Below are 20,047 nucleotides of genomic sequence, written 5' to 3' on the forward strand. Positions count from 1 at the left end.
CACTAGTACTCACACACAACCAGACTAGTACTCACACACAACCACACTAGTACTCACACACAACCACAGTAGTACTCACATACAACCACAGTAGTACTCACACACAACCACAGTAGTACTCACACACAACCACAGTAGTACTCACACACAACCACAGTAGTACTCACACACAACCACAGTAGTACTCACACACAACCACAGTAGTACTCACACACAACCACACTAGTACTCACACATAACCACACTAGTACTCACACACAACCACACTAGTACTCACACACAACCACAGTAGTACTCACACACAACCACACTAGTACTCACACACAACCACACTAGTACTCGCACACAACCACACTAGTACTCACACACAACCACACTAGTACTCACACACAACCAGACTAGTACTCACACACAACCAGACTAGTACTCACACACAACCACACTAGTACTCACACACAACCACACTAGTACTCATACACAACCACACTACTGACACACAATCACACTAGTACTCACACACAACCACGCTACTCACACACAACCACACTAGTACTCACACACAACCATAGTAGTACTCACACACAACCACACTAGTACTCACACACAACCACACTAGTACTCACACACAACCACCGTAGTACTCACACACAACCACACTAGTACTCACACACACACCCACACTAGTATTCACACACAACCACACTAGTACTCACACACAACCACACTAGTACTCACACACAACCACACAAGTACTCACACACAACCACAGTAGTACTCACACACAACCACACAAGTACTCACACACAACCACACTAGTACTCACACACAACCACTCTAGTACTCACACACAACCACACTAGTACTCACACACAACCACACAAGTACTCACACACAACCACACAAGTACTCACACACAACCACACTAGTACTCACACACAACCACACAAGTACTCACACACAACCACACTAGTACTCACACACAACCACTCTAGTACTCACACACAACCACACTAGTACTCACACACAACCACACAAGTACTCACACACAACCACACTAGTACTCACACACAACCAGACTAGTACTCACACACAACCACACTAGTACTCACACACAACCAGACTAGTACTCACACACAACCAGACTAGTACTCACACACAACCAGACTAGTACTCACACACAACCACACTAGTACTCATACACAACCACACTACTGACACACAATCACATTAGTACTCACACACAACCACAGTAGTACCCACACACAACCACAGTAGTACTCACACACAACCACAGTAGTACTCACACACAACCACAGTAGTACTCACATACAACCACACTAGTACTCACACACAACCACAGTAGTACTCACACACAACCAGACTAGTACTCACACACAACCAGACTAGTACTCACACACAACCACACTAGTACTCACACACAACCACACTAGTACTCATACACAACCACAGTAGTACTCACACACAACCACAGTAGTACTCACACACAACCACAGTAGTACTCACACACAACCACACTAGTACTCACACACAACCACACTAGTACTCACACACAACCACACTAGTACTCACACACAATCACACTAGTACTCACACACAACCACACTAGTACTCACACACAACCAGACTAGTACTCACACACAACCACACTAGTACTCACACACAAGCACACTAGTACTCACACACAAGCACACTAGTACTCACACACAACCAGACCAGTACTCACACACAACCAGACTAGTACTCACACACAACCACACTAGTACTCACACACAACCACACTAGTACTCATACACAACCACACTAGTACTCACACACAACCACGCTACTCACACACAACCACACTAGTACTCACACACAACCACACTAGTACTCACACACAACCACAGTAGTACTCACACACAACCACAGTAGTACTCTCACACAACCACAGTAGTACTCACACACAACCACAGTAGTACTCACACACAACCACAGTAGTACTCACACACAACCACACTAGTACTCACACACAACCACACTAGTACTCACACACAACCACACTAGTACTCACACACCATCACTGTAGTACTCACAACCACTGTAGTACTCACACACAACCACACTAGTACTCACACACAACCACTCTAGTACTCACTCACAACCGCTGTATCACTCACTCACAACCACACTAGTACTTACACACAACCACACTAGTACTCACACACAACCACACTAGTACTTACACACAACCACACTAGTACTCACACACAACCACACTAGTACTTACACACAACCACACTAATACTCACACACAACCACACCACTCACACACAACCACACTAGTACTCACACACAACCACACTAGTACTCACACACAACCACACTAGTACTCACACACAACCACACTAGTACTCACACACAACCACTCTAGTACTCACTCACAACCGCTGTATCACTCACACACACAACCACACTAGTACTCACACACAACCACACTAGTACTTACACACAACCACACTAGTACTCACACACAACTACACTAGTACTCACACACAACCACACTAGTACTCACACACAACCACAGTCGTACTCACACACAACCACACTAGTACTCACACACAACCACACTAGTACTCACACAAGTGGTGACACACAACTGGTAACACTCAAGTACTGAGCGACACACAAGTAGTGATGTGTGTGCGTGTGCGTGCGTGTGTGTGTGTGTCAGATGTGTCCATTGACGGCGTGCGAGTGATCTGGAAGGCCAACTTTGACTCTCACTTCAGCGAGGTGCTCGAACTGGGCAGGTAACCGGCAGCCTTTGTCCGTCGCCATGCCAACCTGACATGAACCATGCTGCGTAATGTCCACCAGGGGGCGTTTCTCTGTGGTCAAGCGCTGCGACCACCGCGCCACCAAGCGCACGCTGGCCGTCAAGCAGGTGAACAAGAAGCTGATGCGGCGGGACCGTGTCACGCAGGAAGTCAACCTGCTGCGGAGGCTGCAACATCCCAACATCATCAGCCTGGTGGACACCTACGAGACCCCCGGCAGCTTTGTCCTGGTCCTGGAGATGTGCGTACACACACACACACACACACACACACACACACACACACACACACACACACACACACACACACACACACACACACACCTAAAAGACCCCCGGCAGCTTTGTCCTGGTCCTGGAGATGTGCGTATACACACACACACACACACACACATACACACACTTACACCTACACTTACACCTACGAGACCCCCAGCAGCTTTGTCCTGGTCCTGGAGATGTGCGTATACACACACACACACACATACACACACTTACACTTACACTTACACCTACGAGACCCCCAGCAGCTTTGTCCTGGTCCTGGAGATGTGCGTACACACACACACATACACACACTTACACCTACACTTACACCTACGAGACCCCCAGCAGCTTTGTCCTGGTCCTGGAGATGTGCGTACACACACACACACACACACTTACACCTACACTTACACCTACGAGACCCCCAGCAGCTTTGTCCTGGTCCTGGAGATGTGCGCATACACACACACACACACACATACACACACTTACACCTACACTTACACCTACGAGACCCCCAGCAGCTTTGTCCTGGTCCTGGAGATGTGCGTATACACACACACACACACACATACACACACCTACACTTACGAGACCCCCGGCAGCTTTGTCCTGGTCCTGGAGATGTGCGTACACACACACACACACACACACACCTACACTTACGAGACCCCCGGCAGCTTTGTCCTGGTCCTGGAGTTGTGTGTGCACACACACACACACACACACAGACACACACCTACGAAAACCCTGGCAGCTTTGTCCTGGTCCTGGGGATGTGCGTACACACAGACACACACACACCTACACTTACGAGACCCCCGGGAGCTTTGTCCTGGTCCTGGAGTTGTGCGTACACACACACACACACACACACACACACACACGGGACCCCCAGCAGCTTTGTCCTGGTCCTGGAGATGTGCGTGCACACACACACACACACACACCTTACGAGAACCCCGGCAGCTTTGTCCTGGTCCTGGGGATGTGCGTACACACACACTTAGACGGAGACACACACACACACACACACACTTAGACGGAGACACACGCACACACACACAGACGGACAGACACACACACACCTACGGGACCCCCAGCAGCTTTGTCCTGGTCCTGGAGATGTGCGTCCACACACAGACACACGCACACACACTTAGACGGAGACACACACACACACACACAGTCAGACACACACACCTACGAGACCCCCAGCAGCTTTGTCCTGGTCCTGGAGATGTGCATCCACACACACACACACAGGCACGCACGCACACACACACACACACACACACACACAGACAGACAGACAGTCATACACACACCTACGAGACCCCCAGCAGCTTTGTCCTGGTCCTGGAGATGTGCATCCACGCACACACACACACACGCACGCACGCACGCACGCACACACACACACACACACACACACACACAGGTGTGTAAGTCTAGTTTGAAGGCCGGTGTTGATGATGTTCCAGGGCTGACCAAGGTCGTCTGCTGGACTACATCGTGAGCTGGGGCAATCTGACGGAGGAGAAGGTGGCGTCTTACCTGCGGGACCTTTTAGATGCTTTACACTACTTGCACAACAGCAGGATCGTACATCTGGACATCAAGGTAGGCCGAAAAGAGTCAATTCAGCCATTGTTCACTTGGACACTCTGAACAGACGGGACTGGTCCCAGAAGGTCACATGACCAGGATTCATCAGTTGGAATCAGAGAGTGAAAACACAACAATGGCCAGAAGACAAATACATGACAAAAATGTCATGACATTATAAAACAACTAAAGTCAGATTCTTGATTAATTGGAACAAAAAGTGAAGTTTGTATTGCTGGCGTCTGATTGGTGGAACATTGTATTGCTGGCGTCTGATTGGTGGAACTTTATTGTATTGCTGGCGTCTGATTGGTGGAACATTATTGTATTGCTGGCGTCTGATTGGTGGAACATTATTGTATTGCTGGCGTCTGATTGGTGGAACATTATTGTATTGCTGGCGTCTGATTGGTGGAACTTTATTGTATTGCTGGCGTCTGATTGGTGGAACATTATTGTATTGCTGGCGTCTGATTGGTGGAACATTATTGCATTGCTGGCATCTGTGTGGTGGAACATTATTGTATTGCTGGCGTCTGATTGGTGGAACATTATTGTATTGCTGGCATCTGTGTGGTGGAACATTATTGTATTGCTGGCGTCTGATTGGTGGAACATTATTGTATTGCTGGCGTCTGATTGGTGGAACATTATTGTATTGCTGGCGTCTGATTGGTGGAACATTATTGTATTGCTGGCGTCTGATTGGTGGAACATTATTGTATTGCTGGCATCTGTGTGGTGGAACATTATTGTATTGCTGGCGTCTGATTGGTGGAACTTTATTGTATTGCTGGCGTCTGATTGGTGGAACATTATTGTATTGCTGGCGTCTGATTGGTGGAACATTATTGTATTGCTGGCGTCTGATTGGTGGAACATTATTGTATTGCTGGCGTCTGATTGGTGGAACATTACTGTATGGCTTGCGTCTGATTGGTGGAACATTATTGTATTGCTGGCGTCTGATTGGTGGAACATTACTGTATGGCTTGCGTCTGATTGGTGGAACATTATTGTAATGCTGGCGTCTGATTGGTGGAACATTGTATTGCTGGCATCTGATTGGTGGAACATTATTGTATTGCTGGCGTCTGATAGGTGGAACATTATTGTACTGCTGGCGTCTGATTGGTGGAACATTATTGTATTGCTGGCGCCTGATAGGTGGAACATTATTGTACTGCTGGCGTCTGATTGGTGGAACATTATTGTACTGCTGGCGTCTGATTGGTGGAACATTATTGTATTGGCGGCGTCTGATTGGTGGAACATTATTGTACTGCTGGCATCTGATTGGTGGAACATTATTGTACTGCTGGCGTCTGATTGGTGGAACATTATTGTATTGCTGGCGTCTGATTGGTGAAACATTATTGTATTGGCGGCGTCTGATTGGTGGAACATTATTGTTTTGCTGGCGTCTGATTGGTGGAACATTATTGTATTGCTGGGGTCTGATTGGTGGAACTTTATTGTATTGCTGGCGTCTGATTGGTGGAACTTTATTGTATTGCTGGCGTCTGATTGGTGGAACTTTATCGTATTGCTGGCGTCTGATTGGTGGAACATTATCGTATTGCTGGCGTCTGATTGGTGGAACATGAGCCACAAAACAATCAGCTTGTAAAATGTTTACAAAGCCAGTTAGCATCTAAATGCTCTATTTTACTCCATTAGTCTTTTACAAAAGGTAAACATGCTAGTCTATTGGCTACTAGCAGCTACACAACAGCTAAGCACACACACTTGACGTACGTAATAATTCTTGAATGGCACATTAGTCAATATAAACAAATATCCAATCAGAAAATTGCTTATGACTTACACATATTAAGTATCCAGTAACAAACGTGTCCGCATCATTCAACTTACTGCCTCATGAGCTTAACTTGAGGAGTTTTTGTGACCACTAGATGGCAACCCCATTACAATTGTCACGCCACTTCAACTTAAGGACAGCATAAGTCAGCAAGGTTCTTGTTTGTCATAGATAACATTGTTGGCCAAGTCATTTCTACTTCATCAAGCTTTTTTTAACGAACTAGTGTGGAGGATTCCTGCTGATGATGTCGCTGTCGGACAATATTTGTACCAGAGGTGATAAAGATGTGTCGGGACAATTAATGAGCTGACTAATAATAAAAGTAAGCCTCTGTAGATGACGGGCTAACACGTAGTAGGACTTAGTGCTACTGGGGTTTTTTTGAGCTTGCTATAAATACAAATACAATGTACACATAATACAACTTGTACATTGTTTTTTTAATGTTTTTAGGGTACAATTCTATAGAGGTAACAAGCAGGGGTCACCAAGGCGGTGCCCGTGGGCTCCAGGTCGCCCGTAAGGACCAGATGAGTCGCCCGCAGGCCTGTTCTAAAAATAGCTCAAATAGCAGCACTTACCAGTGAGCTGCCTTTATTTTTAAAATACTATTTATTTACTAGCAAGCTGGTCTTGCTTTGCTCGACATTTTTAATTCTAAGAGAGACAAAACTGAAAATCCAAGAAAATATTTTAAAGACTTGGTCTTCACTTGTTTAAATAAATTCATTTATTTTTTTACTTTGCTTCTTATAACTTTCAGAAAGACAATTTTAGAGAAAAAATACAACCTTAAAAAGGATTTTAGGATTTTTAAACACATATACCTTTTTACCTTTTAAATTCCTTCCTCTTCTTTCCTGACAATTTAAATCAATGTTCAAGTAATTTTTTTAATTTTTATTGTAAAGACTAATAAATACATTTTAATTTAATTCTTCATTTTAGCTTCTGTTTTTTCGACGAAGAATTTTTGTGAAATATTTCTTCAAATTTATTATGATTAAAATTCCGAAAAATTATTCTGGCAAATCTAGAAAATCTGTAGAATCAAATTTAAATCTGATTTCAAAGTCTTTTGAATTTCTTTTCAAATTTTTGTTCTGGAAAATCTAGAAGAAATAATGATTTGTCTTTGTTAGAAATATAGCTTGGTCCAATTTGTTATATATTCTAACAAAGTGCAGATTGGATTTTAACCTATTTAAAACATGTCATCAAAATTCTAACATTAATCTTAATCAGGAAAAATAACTAATGATGTTCCATTAATTCTTTTTTTTTTTAATTGTTTCAAAAAGATTAGAATTAGCTAGTTTTTCTCTCCTTTTTTTTCGGTAGAATTTTGAATTTTAAAGAGTCGATATTGAATATAAACTATGTTTCAAAATTGGATTTTCATTTTTTTCGTGTTTTCTCCTCAATTAAGTGTTTTTTCATCATTTATTCTCTACAAAAAACCTTCCGTAAAAGGAAAAAAATGTACGATGGAATGACAGACAGAAATACCCATTTTTTAATATATATAGATTTATTTATTAAAGGTAAATTGAGCAAATTGGCTATTTTTGGCAATTTATTTAAGTGTGTATCAAACTGGTAGCCCTTCACATTAATCAGTACCCAAGAAGTAGCTCTTGGTTTCAAAAAGGTTGGTGACCCCGGTTCTAGAGTCATGTGTGTATGAATATACTTTTGTGTGTGTGTGGTCAAGTTGTGTGTGTGGTCATGTGTTGTTGTGTGTTTGTGTCCAGCCTGATAACCTGCTGGTGGCTCACAGTTGTTAGATCCCTAATATGTGTTGTGTTGTGTTGTGTGTTTGTGTCCAGCCTGATAACCTGCTGGTGGCTCACAGTTGTTAGATCCCTAATATGTGTTGTGTTGTGTTGTGTTGTGGCTCACAGTTGTTAGATCCCTAATATGTGTTGTGTTGTGTTGTGTTGTGTGTTTGTGTGCAGCCTGAGAACCTGCTGGTGGCTCACAGTTGTTAGATCCCTAATATGTGTTATTGTGTTGTGTTGTGTGTTTGTGTCCAGCCTGAGAACCTGCTGGTGGCTCACAGTTGTTAGAGCCCTAATATGTGTTGTTGTGTTGTGTTGTGTGTTTGTGTCCAGCCTGAGAACCTGCTGGTGGCTCACAGTTGTTAGATCCCTCATATGTGTTGTTGTGTTGTGTTGTGTGTTTGTGTCCAGCCTGAGAACCTGCTGGTGGCTCACAGTTGTTAGATCCCTAATATGTGTTGTTGTGTTGTGTTGTGTGTTTGTGTCCAGCCTGAGAACCTGCTGGTGGTTCACAGTTGTTAGATCCCTAATATGTGTTGTTGTGTTGTGTTGTGTGTTTGTGTCCAGCCTGAGAACCTGCTGGTGGCTCACAGTTGTTAGATCCCTAATATGTGTTGTTGTGCTGTGTTGTGTTGTGTTGTGTGTTTGTGTACAGCCTGAGAACCTGCTGGTGGCTCACAGTTGTTAGATCCCTAATACGTGTTGTTGTGTTGTGTTGTGTGTTTGTGTGCAGCCTGAGAACCTGCTGGTGGCTCACAGTTGTTAGATCCCTCATATGTGTTGTGTTGTGATGTGTTGTGTTGTGTTGTGTGTTTGTGTCCAGCCTGGGAACCTGCTGGTGGCTCACAATTGTTAGATCCCTAATATGTGTTGTGTTGTGTTGTGTTGTGTGTTTGTGTCCAGCCTGAAAACCTCACAGTTGTTAGATCCCTCATATGTGTTGTTGTGTGTTTGTGTCCAGCCTGAGAACCTGCTGGTGGCTCACAGTTGTTAGATCCCTCATATGTGTTGTTGTGTTGTGTTGTGTTGTGTGTTTGTGTCCAGCCTGGGAACCTGCTAGTGGCTCACAGTTGTTAGATCCCTCATATGTGTTGTGTTGTGTTGTGTTGTGTTGTGTGTTTGTGTCCAGCCTGAAAACCTCACAGTTGTTAGATCCCTAATATGTGTTGTTGTGTGTTTGTGTCCAGCCTGAGAACCTGCTGGTGGCTCACAGTTGTTAGATCCCTAATACGTGTTGTTGTGTTGTGTTGTGTGTTTGTGTGCAGCCTGAGAACCTGCTGGTGGCTCACAGTTGTTAGATCTCTAATATGTGTTGTTGTGTGTTTGTGTGCAGCCTGAGAACCTGCTGGTGGCTCACAGTTGTTAGATCCCTAATATGTGTTGTTGTGTTGTGTTGTGTGTTTGTGTCCAGCCTGAGAACCTGCTGGTGGCTCACAATTGTTAGATCCCTCATATGTGTTGTGTTGTGTTGTGTGTTTGTGTCCAGCCTGAAAACCTCACAGTTGTTAGATCCCTAATATGTGTTGTGTTGTGTTGTGTGTTTGTGTCCAGCCTGAAAACCTGCTGGTGGCTCACAGTTGTTAGATCCCTCATATGTGTTGTGTTGTGATGTGTTGTGTTGTGTTGTGTGTTTGTGTCCAGCCTGAGAACCTGCTAGTGGCTCACAGTTGTTAGATCCCTCATATGTGTTGTGTTGTGTTGTGTTGTGTGTTTGTGTCCAGCCTGAAAACCTCACAGTTGTTAGATCCCTAATATGTGTTGTTGTGTGTTTGTGTGCAGCCTGAGAACCTGCTGGTCGCTCACAGTTGTTAGATCCCTAAAATGTGTTGTTGTGTGTTTGTGTGCAGCCTGAGAACCTGCTGGTGGCTCACAGTTGTTAGATCTCTAATATGTGTTGTTGTGTTGTGTGTTGTTGTGTGTTTGTGTGCAGCCTGAGAACCTGCTGGTGGCTCACAATTGTTAGATCCCTCATATGTGTTGTGTTGTGTTGTGTTTTGTGTTTGTGTCCAGCCTGAGAACCTGCTGGTGGCGCACTGTTGTTAGATCCCTAATATGTGTTGTGTTGTGTTGTGTGTAGCCTGAGAACCTGCTGGTGGCGCACAGTTGTTAGATCCCTAATATGTGTTGTGTTGTGTTGTGTGTTTGTGTGCAGCCTGAAAACCTGCTGGTTTCTCACAGTTGTTAGATCCCTAATATGTGTTGTGTTGTGTGTTTGTGTCCAGCCTGAGAACCTGCTGGTGGCTCACAGTTGTTAGAGCCCTAATATGTGTTGTTGTGTTGTGTTGTGTGTTTGTGTCCAGCCTGAGAACCTGCTGGTGGCTCACAGTTGTTAGATCCCTCTTATGTGTTGTGTTGTGTGTTTGTGTCCAGCCTGGGAACCTGCTGGTGGCTCACAGTTGTTAGATCCCTAATATGTGTTGTTGTGTTGTGTTGTGTGTTTGTGTCCAGCCTGAGTACCTGCTGGTGGCTCACAGTTGTTAGATCCCTCTTATGTGTTGTGTTGTGTGTTTGTGTCCAGCCTGGGAACCTGCTGGTGGCTCACAGTTGTTAGATCCCTCATATGTGTTGTTGTGTTGTGTTGTGTGTTTGTGTCCAGCCTGAGAACCTGCTGGTGGCTCACAGTTGTTAGATCCCTAATATGTGTTGTTGTGTTGTGTTGTGTGTTTGTGTCCAGCCTGAGTACCTGCTGGTGGCTCACAGTTGTTAGATCCCTAATATGTGTTGTTGTGTTGTGTTGTGTGTTTGTTTCCAGCCTGAAAACCTCACAATTGTTAGATCCCTAATATGTGTTGTGTTGTGTGTTTGTGTGCAGCCTGAGAACCTGCTGGTGGCTCACAGTTGTTAGATCCCTCATATGTGTTGTGTTGTGTTGTGTTGTGTGTTTGTGTCCAGCCTGAGAACCTGCTGGTGGCTCACAGTTGTTAGATCCCTCATATGTGTTGTGTTGTGTTGTGTTGTGTGTTTGTGTCCAGCCTGAGAACCTGCTGGTGGCTCACAGTCGTTAGATCCCTCATATGTGTTGTGTTGTGTTGTGTTGTGTGTTTGTGTCCAGCCTGGGAACCTGCTGGTGGCTCACAGTTGTTAGATCCCTAATATGTGTTGTGTTGTGTTGTGTTGTGTGTTTGTGTCCAGCCTGAAAACCTGCTGGTGGCTCACAGTTCTTAGATCCCTAAAATGTGTTGTTGTGTTGTGTGTTGTTGTGTGTTTGTGTGCAGCCTGAAAACCTGCTGGTGGCTCACAGTTTTTAGATCCCTAATATGTTGTGTTGTGTTTTTTTCATTATTTATTCTCTACAAAAAACCTTCCGTGAAAGGAAACAAAATGTACGACAGAATGACAGAAAGAAATAGCCATTTTTTTTAATGTATAGATTTATTTATTAAAGGTAAATTGAGCAAATTGGCTATTTTTGGCAATTTATTTAAGTGTGTATCAAACTGGTAGCCCTTCGCATTAATCAGTACCCAAGAAGTAGCTCTTGGTTTCAAAAAGGTTGGTGTATGAATATACTTTTGTTGTGTTGTGTGTTTGTGTCCAGCCTGAGAACCTGCTGGTGGCTCACAGTTGTTAGAGCCCTAATATGTGTTGTTGTGTTGTGTGTTTGTGTGCAGCCTGAGAACCTGCTGGTGGCTCACAGTTGTTAGAGCCCTAATATGTGTTGTTGTGTTGTGTTGTGTGTTTGTGTCCAGCCTGAGAACCTGCTGGTGGCTCACAGTTGTTAGATCCCTCTTATGTGTTGTGTTGTGTTGTGTTGTGTGTTTGTGTGCAGCCTGAGAACCTGCTGGTGGCTCACAGTTGTTAGATCCCTAAAATGTGTTGTTGTGTGTTTGTGTGCAGCCTGAGAACCTGCTGGTGGCTCACAGTTGTTAGATCCCTCATATGTGTTGTGTTGTGTTGTGTTGTGTTGTGTGTTTGTGTCCAGCCTGGGAACCTGCTAGTGGCTCACAGTTGTTAGATCCCTAAAATGTGTTGTTGTGTGTTTGTGTGCAGCCTGAGAACCTGCTGGTGGCTCACAGTTGTTAGATCCCTAATACGTGTTGTTGTGTTGTGTTGTGTGTTTGTGTGCAGCCTGAGAACCTGCTGGTGGCTCACAGTTGTTAGATCCCTAATACGTGTTGTTGTGTTGTGTTGTGTGTTTGTGTGCAGCCTGAGAACCTGCTGGTCGCTCACAGTTGTTAGATCCCTAAAATGTGTTGTTGTGTGTTTGTGTGCAGCCTGAGAACCTGCTGGTGGCTCACAGTTGTTAGATCTCTAATATGTGTTGTTGTGTTGTGTTGTGTGTTTGTGTCCAGCCTGAGAACCTGCTAGTGGCTCACAGTTGTTAGATCCCTCATATGTGTTGTGTTGTGTGTTTGTGTCCAGCCTGAAAACCTCACAGTTGTTAGATCCCTCATATGTGTTGTGTTGTGTGTTTGTGTCCAGCCTGAAAACCTCACAGTTGTTAGATCCCTAATATGTGTTGTTGTGTGTTTGTGTCCAGCCTGAGAACCTGCTGGTGGCTCACAGTTGTTAGATCCCTCATATGTGTTGTGTTGTGTGTTTGTGTGCAGCCTGAGAACCTGCTGGTGGCTCACAGTTGTTAGATCCCTAATATGTGTTGTTGTGTTGTGTGTTTGTGTGCAGCCTGAGAACCTGCTGGTGGCTCACAGTTGTTAGATCCCTAATATGTGTTGTGTTGTGTTGTGTGTTTGTGTCCAGTCTGAGAACCTGCTGGTGGCTCACAGTTGTTAGATCCCTAATATGTGTTGTTGTGTTGTGTTGTGTGTTTGTGTGCAGCCTGAGAACCTGCTGGTGGCTCACAGTTGTTAGAGCCCTAATATGTGTTGTTGTGTTGTGTTGTGTGTTTGTGTCCAGCCTGAGAACCTGCTGGTGGCTCACAGTTGTTAGATCCCTCTTATGTGTTGTGTTGTGTTGTGTTGTGTGTTTGTGTGCAGCCTGAGAACCTGCTGGTGGCTCACAGTTGTTAGATCCCTAAAATGTGTTGTTGTGTGTTTGTGTGCAGCCTGAGAACCTGCTGGTGGCTCACAGTTGTTAGATCCCTCATATGTGTTGTGTTGTGTTGTGTTGTGTTGTGTGTTTGTGTCCAGCCTGGGAACCTGCTAGTGGCTCACAGTTGTTAGATCCCTAAAATGTGTTGTTGTGTGTTTGTGTGCAGCCTGAGAACCTGCTGGTGGCTCACAGTTGTTAGATCCCTAATACGTGTTGTTGTGTTGTGTTGTGTGTTTGTGTGCAGCCTGAGAACCTGCTGGTGGCTCACAGTTGTTAGATCCCTAATATGTGTTGTGTTGTGTTGTGTTGTGTGTTTGTGTGCAGCCTGAGAACCTGCTGGTGGCTCACAGTTGTTAGATCCCTAATATGTGTTGTTGTGTTGTGTGTTTGTGTCCAGCCTGAGAACCTGCTGGTGGCTCACAGTTGTTAGATCCCTCATATGTGTTGTGTTGTGTGTTTGTGTGCAGCCTGAGAACCTGCTGGTGGCTCACAGTTGTTAGATCCCTAATATGTGTTGTTGTGTTGTGTGTTTGTGTGCAGCCTGAGAACCTGCTGGTGGCTCACAGTTGTTAGATCCCTAATATGTGTTGTGTTGTGTTGTGTGTTTGTGTCCAGTCTGAGAACCTGCTGGTGGCTCACAGTTGTTAGATCCCTAATATGTGTTGTTGTGTTGTGTTGTGTGTTTGTGTGCAGCCTGAGAACCTGCTGGTGGCTCACAGTTGTTAGAGCCCTAATATGTGTTGTTGTGTTGTGTTGTGTGTTTGTGTCCAGCCTGAGAACCTGCTGGTGGCTCACAGTTGTTAGATCCCTCTTATGTGTTGTGTTGTGTTGTGTTGTGTGTTTGTGTGCAGCCTGAGAACCTGCTGGTGGCTCACAGTTGTTAGATCCCTAAAATGTGTTGTTGTGTGTTTGTGTGCAGCCTGAGAACCTGCTGGTGGCTCACAGTTGTTAGATCCCTCATATGTGTTGTGTTGTGTTGTGTTGTGTTGTGTGTTTGTGTCCAGCCTGGGAACCTGCTAGTGGCTCACAGTTGTTAGATCCCTAAAATGTGTTGTTGTGTGTTTGTGTGCAGCCTGAGAACCTGCTGGTGGCTCACAGTTGTTAGATCCCTAATACGTGTTGTTGTGTTGTGTTGTGTGTTTGTGTGCAGCCTGAGAACCTGCTGGTGGCTCACAGTTGTTAGATCCCTAATACGTGTTGTTGTGTTGTGTTGTGTGTTTGTGTGCAGCCTGAGAACCTGCTGGTGGCTCACAGTTGTTAGATCCCTAATATGTGTTGTTGTGTTGTGTGTTTGTGTCCAGCCTGAGAACCTGCTGGTGGCTCACAATTGTTAGATCCCTCATATGTGTTGTGTTGTGTTGTGTTGTGTGTTTGTGTCCAGCCTGAAAACCTCACAGTTGTTAGATCCCTAATATGTGTTGTTGTGTGTTTGTGTCCAGCCTGAGAACCTGCTGGTGGCTCACAGTTGTTAGATCTCTAATATGTGTTGTTGTGTTGTGTGTTGTTGTGTGTTTGTGTGCAGCCTGAGAACCTGCTGGTGGCTCACAATTGTTAGATCCCTCATATGTGTTGTGTTGTGTTGTGTTTTGTGTTTGTGTCCAGCCTGAGAACCTGCTGGTGGCGCACTGTTGTTAGATCCCTAATATGTGTTGTGTTGTGTTGTGTGTAGCCTGAGAACCTGCTGGTGGCGCACAGTTGTTAGATCCCTAATATGTGTTGTGTTGTGTGTTTGTGTGCAGCCTGAGAACCTGCTGGTTTCTCACAGTTGTTAGATCCCTAATATGTGTTGTGTTGTGTGTTTGTGTGCAGCCTGAGAACCTGCTGGTGGCTCACAGTTGTTAGATCCCTAATACGTGTTGTTGTGTTGTGTTGTGTGTTTGTGTGCAGCCTGAGAACCTGCTGGTGGCTCACAGTTGTTAGATCTCTAATATGTGTTGTTGTGTTGTGTGTTGTTGTGTGTTTGTGTGCAGCCTGAAAACCTGCTGGTGGCTCACAGTTGTTAGATCCCTAATACATGTTGTTGTGTTGTGTTGTGTGTTTGTGTTTGTGTGCAGCCTGAGAACCTGCTGGTGGCTCACAGTTGTTAGATCCCTAAAATGTGTTGTTGTGTGTTTGTGTGCAGCCTGAGAACCTGCTGGTGGCTCACAGTTGTTAGATCCCTAATACGTGTTGTTGTGTTGTGTTGTGTGTTTGTGTCCAGCCTGAGAACCTGCTGGTGGCTCACAGTTGTTAGATCCCTCTTATGTGTTGTGTTGTGTGTTTGTGTCCAGCCTGAAAACCTCACAGTTGTTAGATCCCTAATATGTGTTGTGTTGTGTTGTGTGTTTGTGTCCAGCCTGAAAACCTGCTGGTGGCTCACAGTTGTTAGATCCCTCATACGTGTTGTGTTGTGATGTGTTGTGTTGTGTTGTGTTGTGTGTTTGTGTCCAGCCTGAGAACCTGCTAGTGGCTCACAGTTGTTAGATCCCTCATATGTGTTGTGTTGTGTTGCGTGTTTGTGTCCAGCCTGAAAACCTCACAGTTGTTAGATCCCTAATATGTGTTGTTGTGTGTTTGTGTCCAGCCTGAGAACCTGCTGGTGGCTCACAGTTGTTAGATCCCTAATACGTGTTGTTGTGTTGTGTTGTGTGTTTGTGTGCAGCCTGAGAACCTGCTGGTGGCTCACAGTTGTTAGATCCCTAAAATGTGTTGTTGTGTGTTTGTGTGCAGCCTGAGAACCTGCTGGTGGCTCACAGTTGTTAGATCTCTAATATGTGTTGTTGTGTTGTGTGTTGTTGTGTGTTTGTGTGCAGCCTGAAAACCTGCTGGTGGCTCACAGTTGTTAGATCCCTAATACATGTTGTTGTGTTGTGTTGTGTGTTTGTGTTTGTGTGCAGCCTGAGAACCTGCTGGTGGCTCACAGTTGTTAGATCCCAAATACGTGTTGTTGTGTGTTTGTGTTTGTGTTTGTGTGCAGCCTGAGAACCTGCTGGTGGCTCACAGTTGTTAGATCCCTAATACGTGTTGTTGTGTTGTGTTGTGTGTTGTGTGTTTGTGTCCAGCCTGAGAACCTGCTGGTGGCTCACAGTTGTTAGATCCCTAATACGTGTTGTTGTGTTGTGTTGTGTGTTGTGTGTTTGTGTGCAGCCTGAGAACCTGCTGGTGGCTCACAGTTCCATCGCCCATCCGTGCGTGAAAGTGGCCGACCTGGGCGACGCGGTGCAGCTGAACAGCGCCCCCTACGTCCACCCCTTGCTGGGCAGCCCCGAGTTCGCGTCCCCGGAGTTGGTTCTGGGCGAGCCGGTGTCGCCCGCGTCCGACGTGTGGAGCGCGGGCGTGGTGGCCTACGTGCTGCTGAGCGGCGCCTCGCCCTTCCTGGACGAGAGCGCGGAGGAGACGTGCGTGAACATCTGCCGCCAGGACTTCAGCTTCCCCGCGGATTACTTTCACGGCGTCAGTCAGGCCGCACGCCACTTTGTGTGTTTGCTGCTGACCGCCGACCGGGCCAAGAGGCCGCCGTCGGGGCTCTGTCTGCAGGAGGCGTGGCTCCAGGCCGCCGACGACCGCTCGCCGTCCGAGCGCTGCCTGGACACTTCTCGTCTGGTGGCCTTCATCGAGCGCAGGAAACATCAGACGGACGCTCGGCCCCTCGGAGTGCAGACTTTGACTCCGAGTGGCCTGCAGCGTCGGGTGTGAAGAAGGACGTGCGACTCATCCTCCTTGATCATGTGATCCTTCGTGGTCCACTGCTGCTTGCTGCTTTTACTACAACCACTTGCTCTTTTACACACTTTCTTACCACCGCTCTTAGCTTGGACATGAACAAAAGTGTGTGTGTGTGTGTGTGTGTGTGTGTGTGTGTGCGTGTGTGTGCGTGTGTGTGCGTGCGCGGCGCAGCCTTACCTTGTACAAAGACTTCTACTGCCTTGGCGGGGCCGACCTCGGAGGTCGCTGTAAATGTTTGTCCTCCGTGCAAATGTTGCAGCTTTAATCTTTTTATGCAACTATTTAAGAACTGCTGTCATGGCGGACTCGGCGCCGGCGGTGTTTGCGGCCGCCATCATTTCATTTCCACGCCACGTCCGTCTACCAAAGTTGTTCATCAGGTTTCACACACGCTTTGTGGAATATTGTTTACCAGTCCCAAGGAGACACCTTCAAAAAGTCGAAAGATCGGCGCTGAAGTTTAATCTTGTATGTTATTTTGTTGCCAAATTCGTTATTGCTGGAAGACAATTCCTTCCCTTTTCATGAAAAATGTGTATTTTATTTATTTTTTGTGTGCTGAGGTTATTCCTAAAAAATAAAATGGATGCCTCGGTTTTTTTTTGTTACCTTGCTTTTGTTTTGTACTTTTTTTGCATGTATATTTCTTTGTACAGATCATATTTCTCTTGTAGATATTCTCTTTTTTTTTTTCCATCAGTTATTTGAAGATTAAACATATTGGACACACGAGCCCAACTTTGTCCTTCAACAAGACTGAATGCAGTGTTATTCATGCAGATGTTATCACAGCTGTCGAAAACGCATTCAAATCAAACAAAACCACTAAAAAAGGAAGAAAAATGTCTATATAATCATCTAAAATATGTATACTTATATGCTTTGTAACCTGTCATACATCATCAATCAATCAATGTTTATCTATATAGTCCTAAATCACAAGTGTCTCAAAGGGCTGCACAAACCACAACGTCATCCTCAGTAGGAAAAACTCACCCCCAATGGGACGTCGGTGACAATGATGACTATGAGAAACCTTGGAGAGGACCGCATATGTGGCAACCCCCCTCCAGGGGACCGAAAGAAATGGATGTCGAACGGGTCTAACATGATATTGTGAAAGTCCAATCCATAGTGGATCTAACATAACGGTGAGAGTCCAGTCCAAAGTGGATCTGATATAGTAGCGAGAGTCCCGTCCATAGTGGATCTAACATAATGGTGAGAGTCCAGTCCAAAGTGGATCTAATATAACGGTGAGAGTCCAGTCCAAAGTGGATCTAACATAACGGTGAGAGTCCAGTCCATAGTGGATCTAACATAACGGTGAGAGTCCAGTCCAAAGTGGATCTAATATAGTAGCGCGAGTCCCGTCCATAGTGGATCTAACATAACGGTGAGAGTCCAGTCCAAAGTGGATCTGATATAGTAGCGAGAGTCCCGTCCATAGTGGATCTAACATAACGGTGAGAGTCCAGTCCAAAGTGGATCTGATATAACAGCGAGAGTCCCGTCCATAGTGGATCTAACATAACGGTGAGAGTCCAGTCCAAAGTGGATCTAATATAGTAGCGAGAGTCCCGTCCATAGTGGATCTAACATAACGGTGAGAGTCCAGTCCAAAGTGGATCTGATATAGTAGCGAGAGTCCCGTCCATAGTGGAGCCAGCAGGAAACCATACGAAGTTGTCTTTAAATACATTTCTTTATACGATATTATATATATGTATATATATATATATATATATATATATATATATATATATATATATATATATATATATATACACACACACACACACATATATATATATATATATCCATCCATTTACTACTGCTTGTCCTGTTCAGGGGGGCGCTGGAGCCTATCTCAGCTGCATTGGGGCGAAAGGCGAGGTACACCCTGGACAAGTCACTACCTGATCACAGGGCCAACACAGACAGACAACATTCACACACTAGACCAGGGGTCGGCAACCCGCGGCTCTGGTGCTGCATGCGGCTCTTTAGCGCCGCCCTAGTGGCTCTCTGGAGCTTTTTCAAAAATATATGAAAAATGGAAATGATGAGTGGAAAATAACATATTTTTTGTTTAAAAAAAATAAAATAATAAAGTAAAAAAAAAAAAAAAAGGCAATTGCATTGTGAACGATCAGTTTGTTTTTAGACACATTTACTAGGATAATTCTGGAAGATCCCTTATCTGCTTATTGTTTTAATAGTGTTTTAGTGAGATTGTAAAGATTGGAAAGACATACCTGGAGGTCGGATGGCTGCTGTGAACACGCCGGTGTCTCGGAGAGAAGCCGAGGAGCCAAGCTCACAGCTGCCTTTTTTTGACATGACAGCTGCTGCAGGACGACGAATAATCCAATGATGTCTCCGGTAAGATATACATCACAATTTCCCCATCCAAAAACATGCTGGTTGACGTAGATAAAACACGTTTGTTTGACAGCTCCGCTTCACAACAAACAAAGAAACACCGGCTGTGTCTCGGTGCTAAAGACAGCTGGAATCCACCGCTTTCCACCAACAGCATTCTTCTTTGACGTCTCCATTATTAATTGAACAAATTGCAAAAGATTCAGCAACACAGATGTCCAAAATACTGTGTAGTTACGCCATGAACAGAGCCATGTTTGGTGCAGCGTCATCATTCCGTGACGTTTTCAACAAGAAACTCGCAGGAAATTTAAAATTGCAATTTAGTAAACTAAAAAGGCCGTATTGGCATGTGTTGCAATGTTAATATTTCATCATTGATATATAAACTATCAGACTGTGTGGTCGCTAGTAGTGGCTTTCAGTAGGCCTTTAAGTATTAATAATAATGGACTCTCACGGTTATGTTAGATCCACTATGGACTGGACTTTCACAATATCATGTTAGACCCGCTCGACATCTATTGCTCTCGGTCCTCTCCAAGGTTTCTCCCAGTCATCATTGTCACTGTCAGTGACGTCCCACTGGGTGTCAGTTTTTCCTTGCCCTTATGTGGGCTCTACCGAGGATGTCGTTGTGGTTTGTGCAGC

At 45.0% G+C, this 20,047-nt stretch overlaps 1 protein-coding gene across 4 annotated transcripts in view; it reads left to right on the top strand.

Annotated features, from left to right (window-relative positions):
- The window catches only part of LOC133540068 (triple functional domain protein-like), a 212,868-nt gene extending 195,125 nt beyond the window's left edge, over nucleotides 1–17,743 (top strand). For all 4 annotated transcript variants that reach the window (XM_061882552.1, XM_061882551.1, XM_061882554.1 and 1 more), the window contains 4 exons: nucleotides 2,732–2,810; nucleotides 2,878–3,078; nucleotides 4,588–4,726; nucleotides 16,433–17,743. In XM_061882552.1, the coding sequence (XP_061738536.1) occupies nucleotides 2,732–2,810; nucleotides 2,878–3,078; nucleotides 4,588–4,726; nucleotides 16,433–16,981 (968 nt within the window). In that variant the 3' untranslated portion in view covers nucleotides 16,982–17,743. The remainder of the gene's footprint in view (nucleotides 1–2,731; nucleotides 2,811–2,877; nucleotides 3,079–4,587; nucleotides 4,727–16,432) is intronic.
- The last annotated feature ends 2,304 nt before the right edge of the window (nucleotides 17,744–20,047 follow it).

The sequence above is a fragment of the Nerophis ophidion genome, linkage group LG21 (assembly GCF_033978795.1).
Source record: "Nerophis ophidion isolate RoL-2023_Sa linkage group LG21, RoL_Noph_v1.0, whole genome shotgun sequence".
In the NCBI taxonomy this organism is placed as follows: Eukaryota; Metazoa; Chordata; class Actinopteri; order Syngnathiformes; family Syngnathidae; genus Nerophis; species Nerophis ophidion.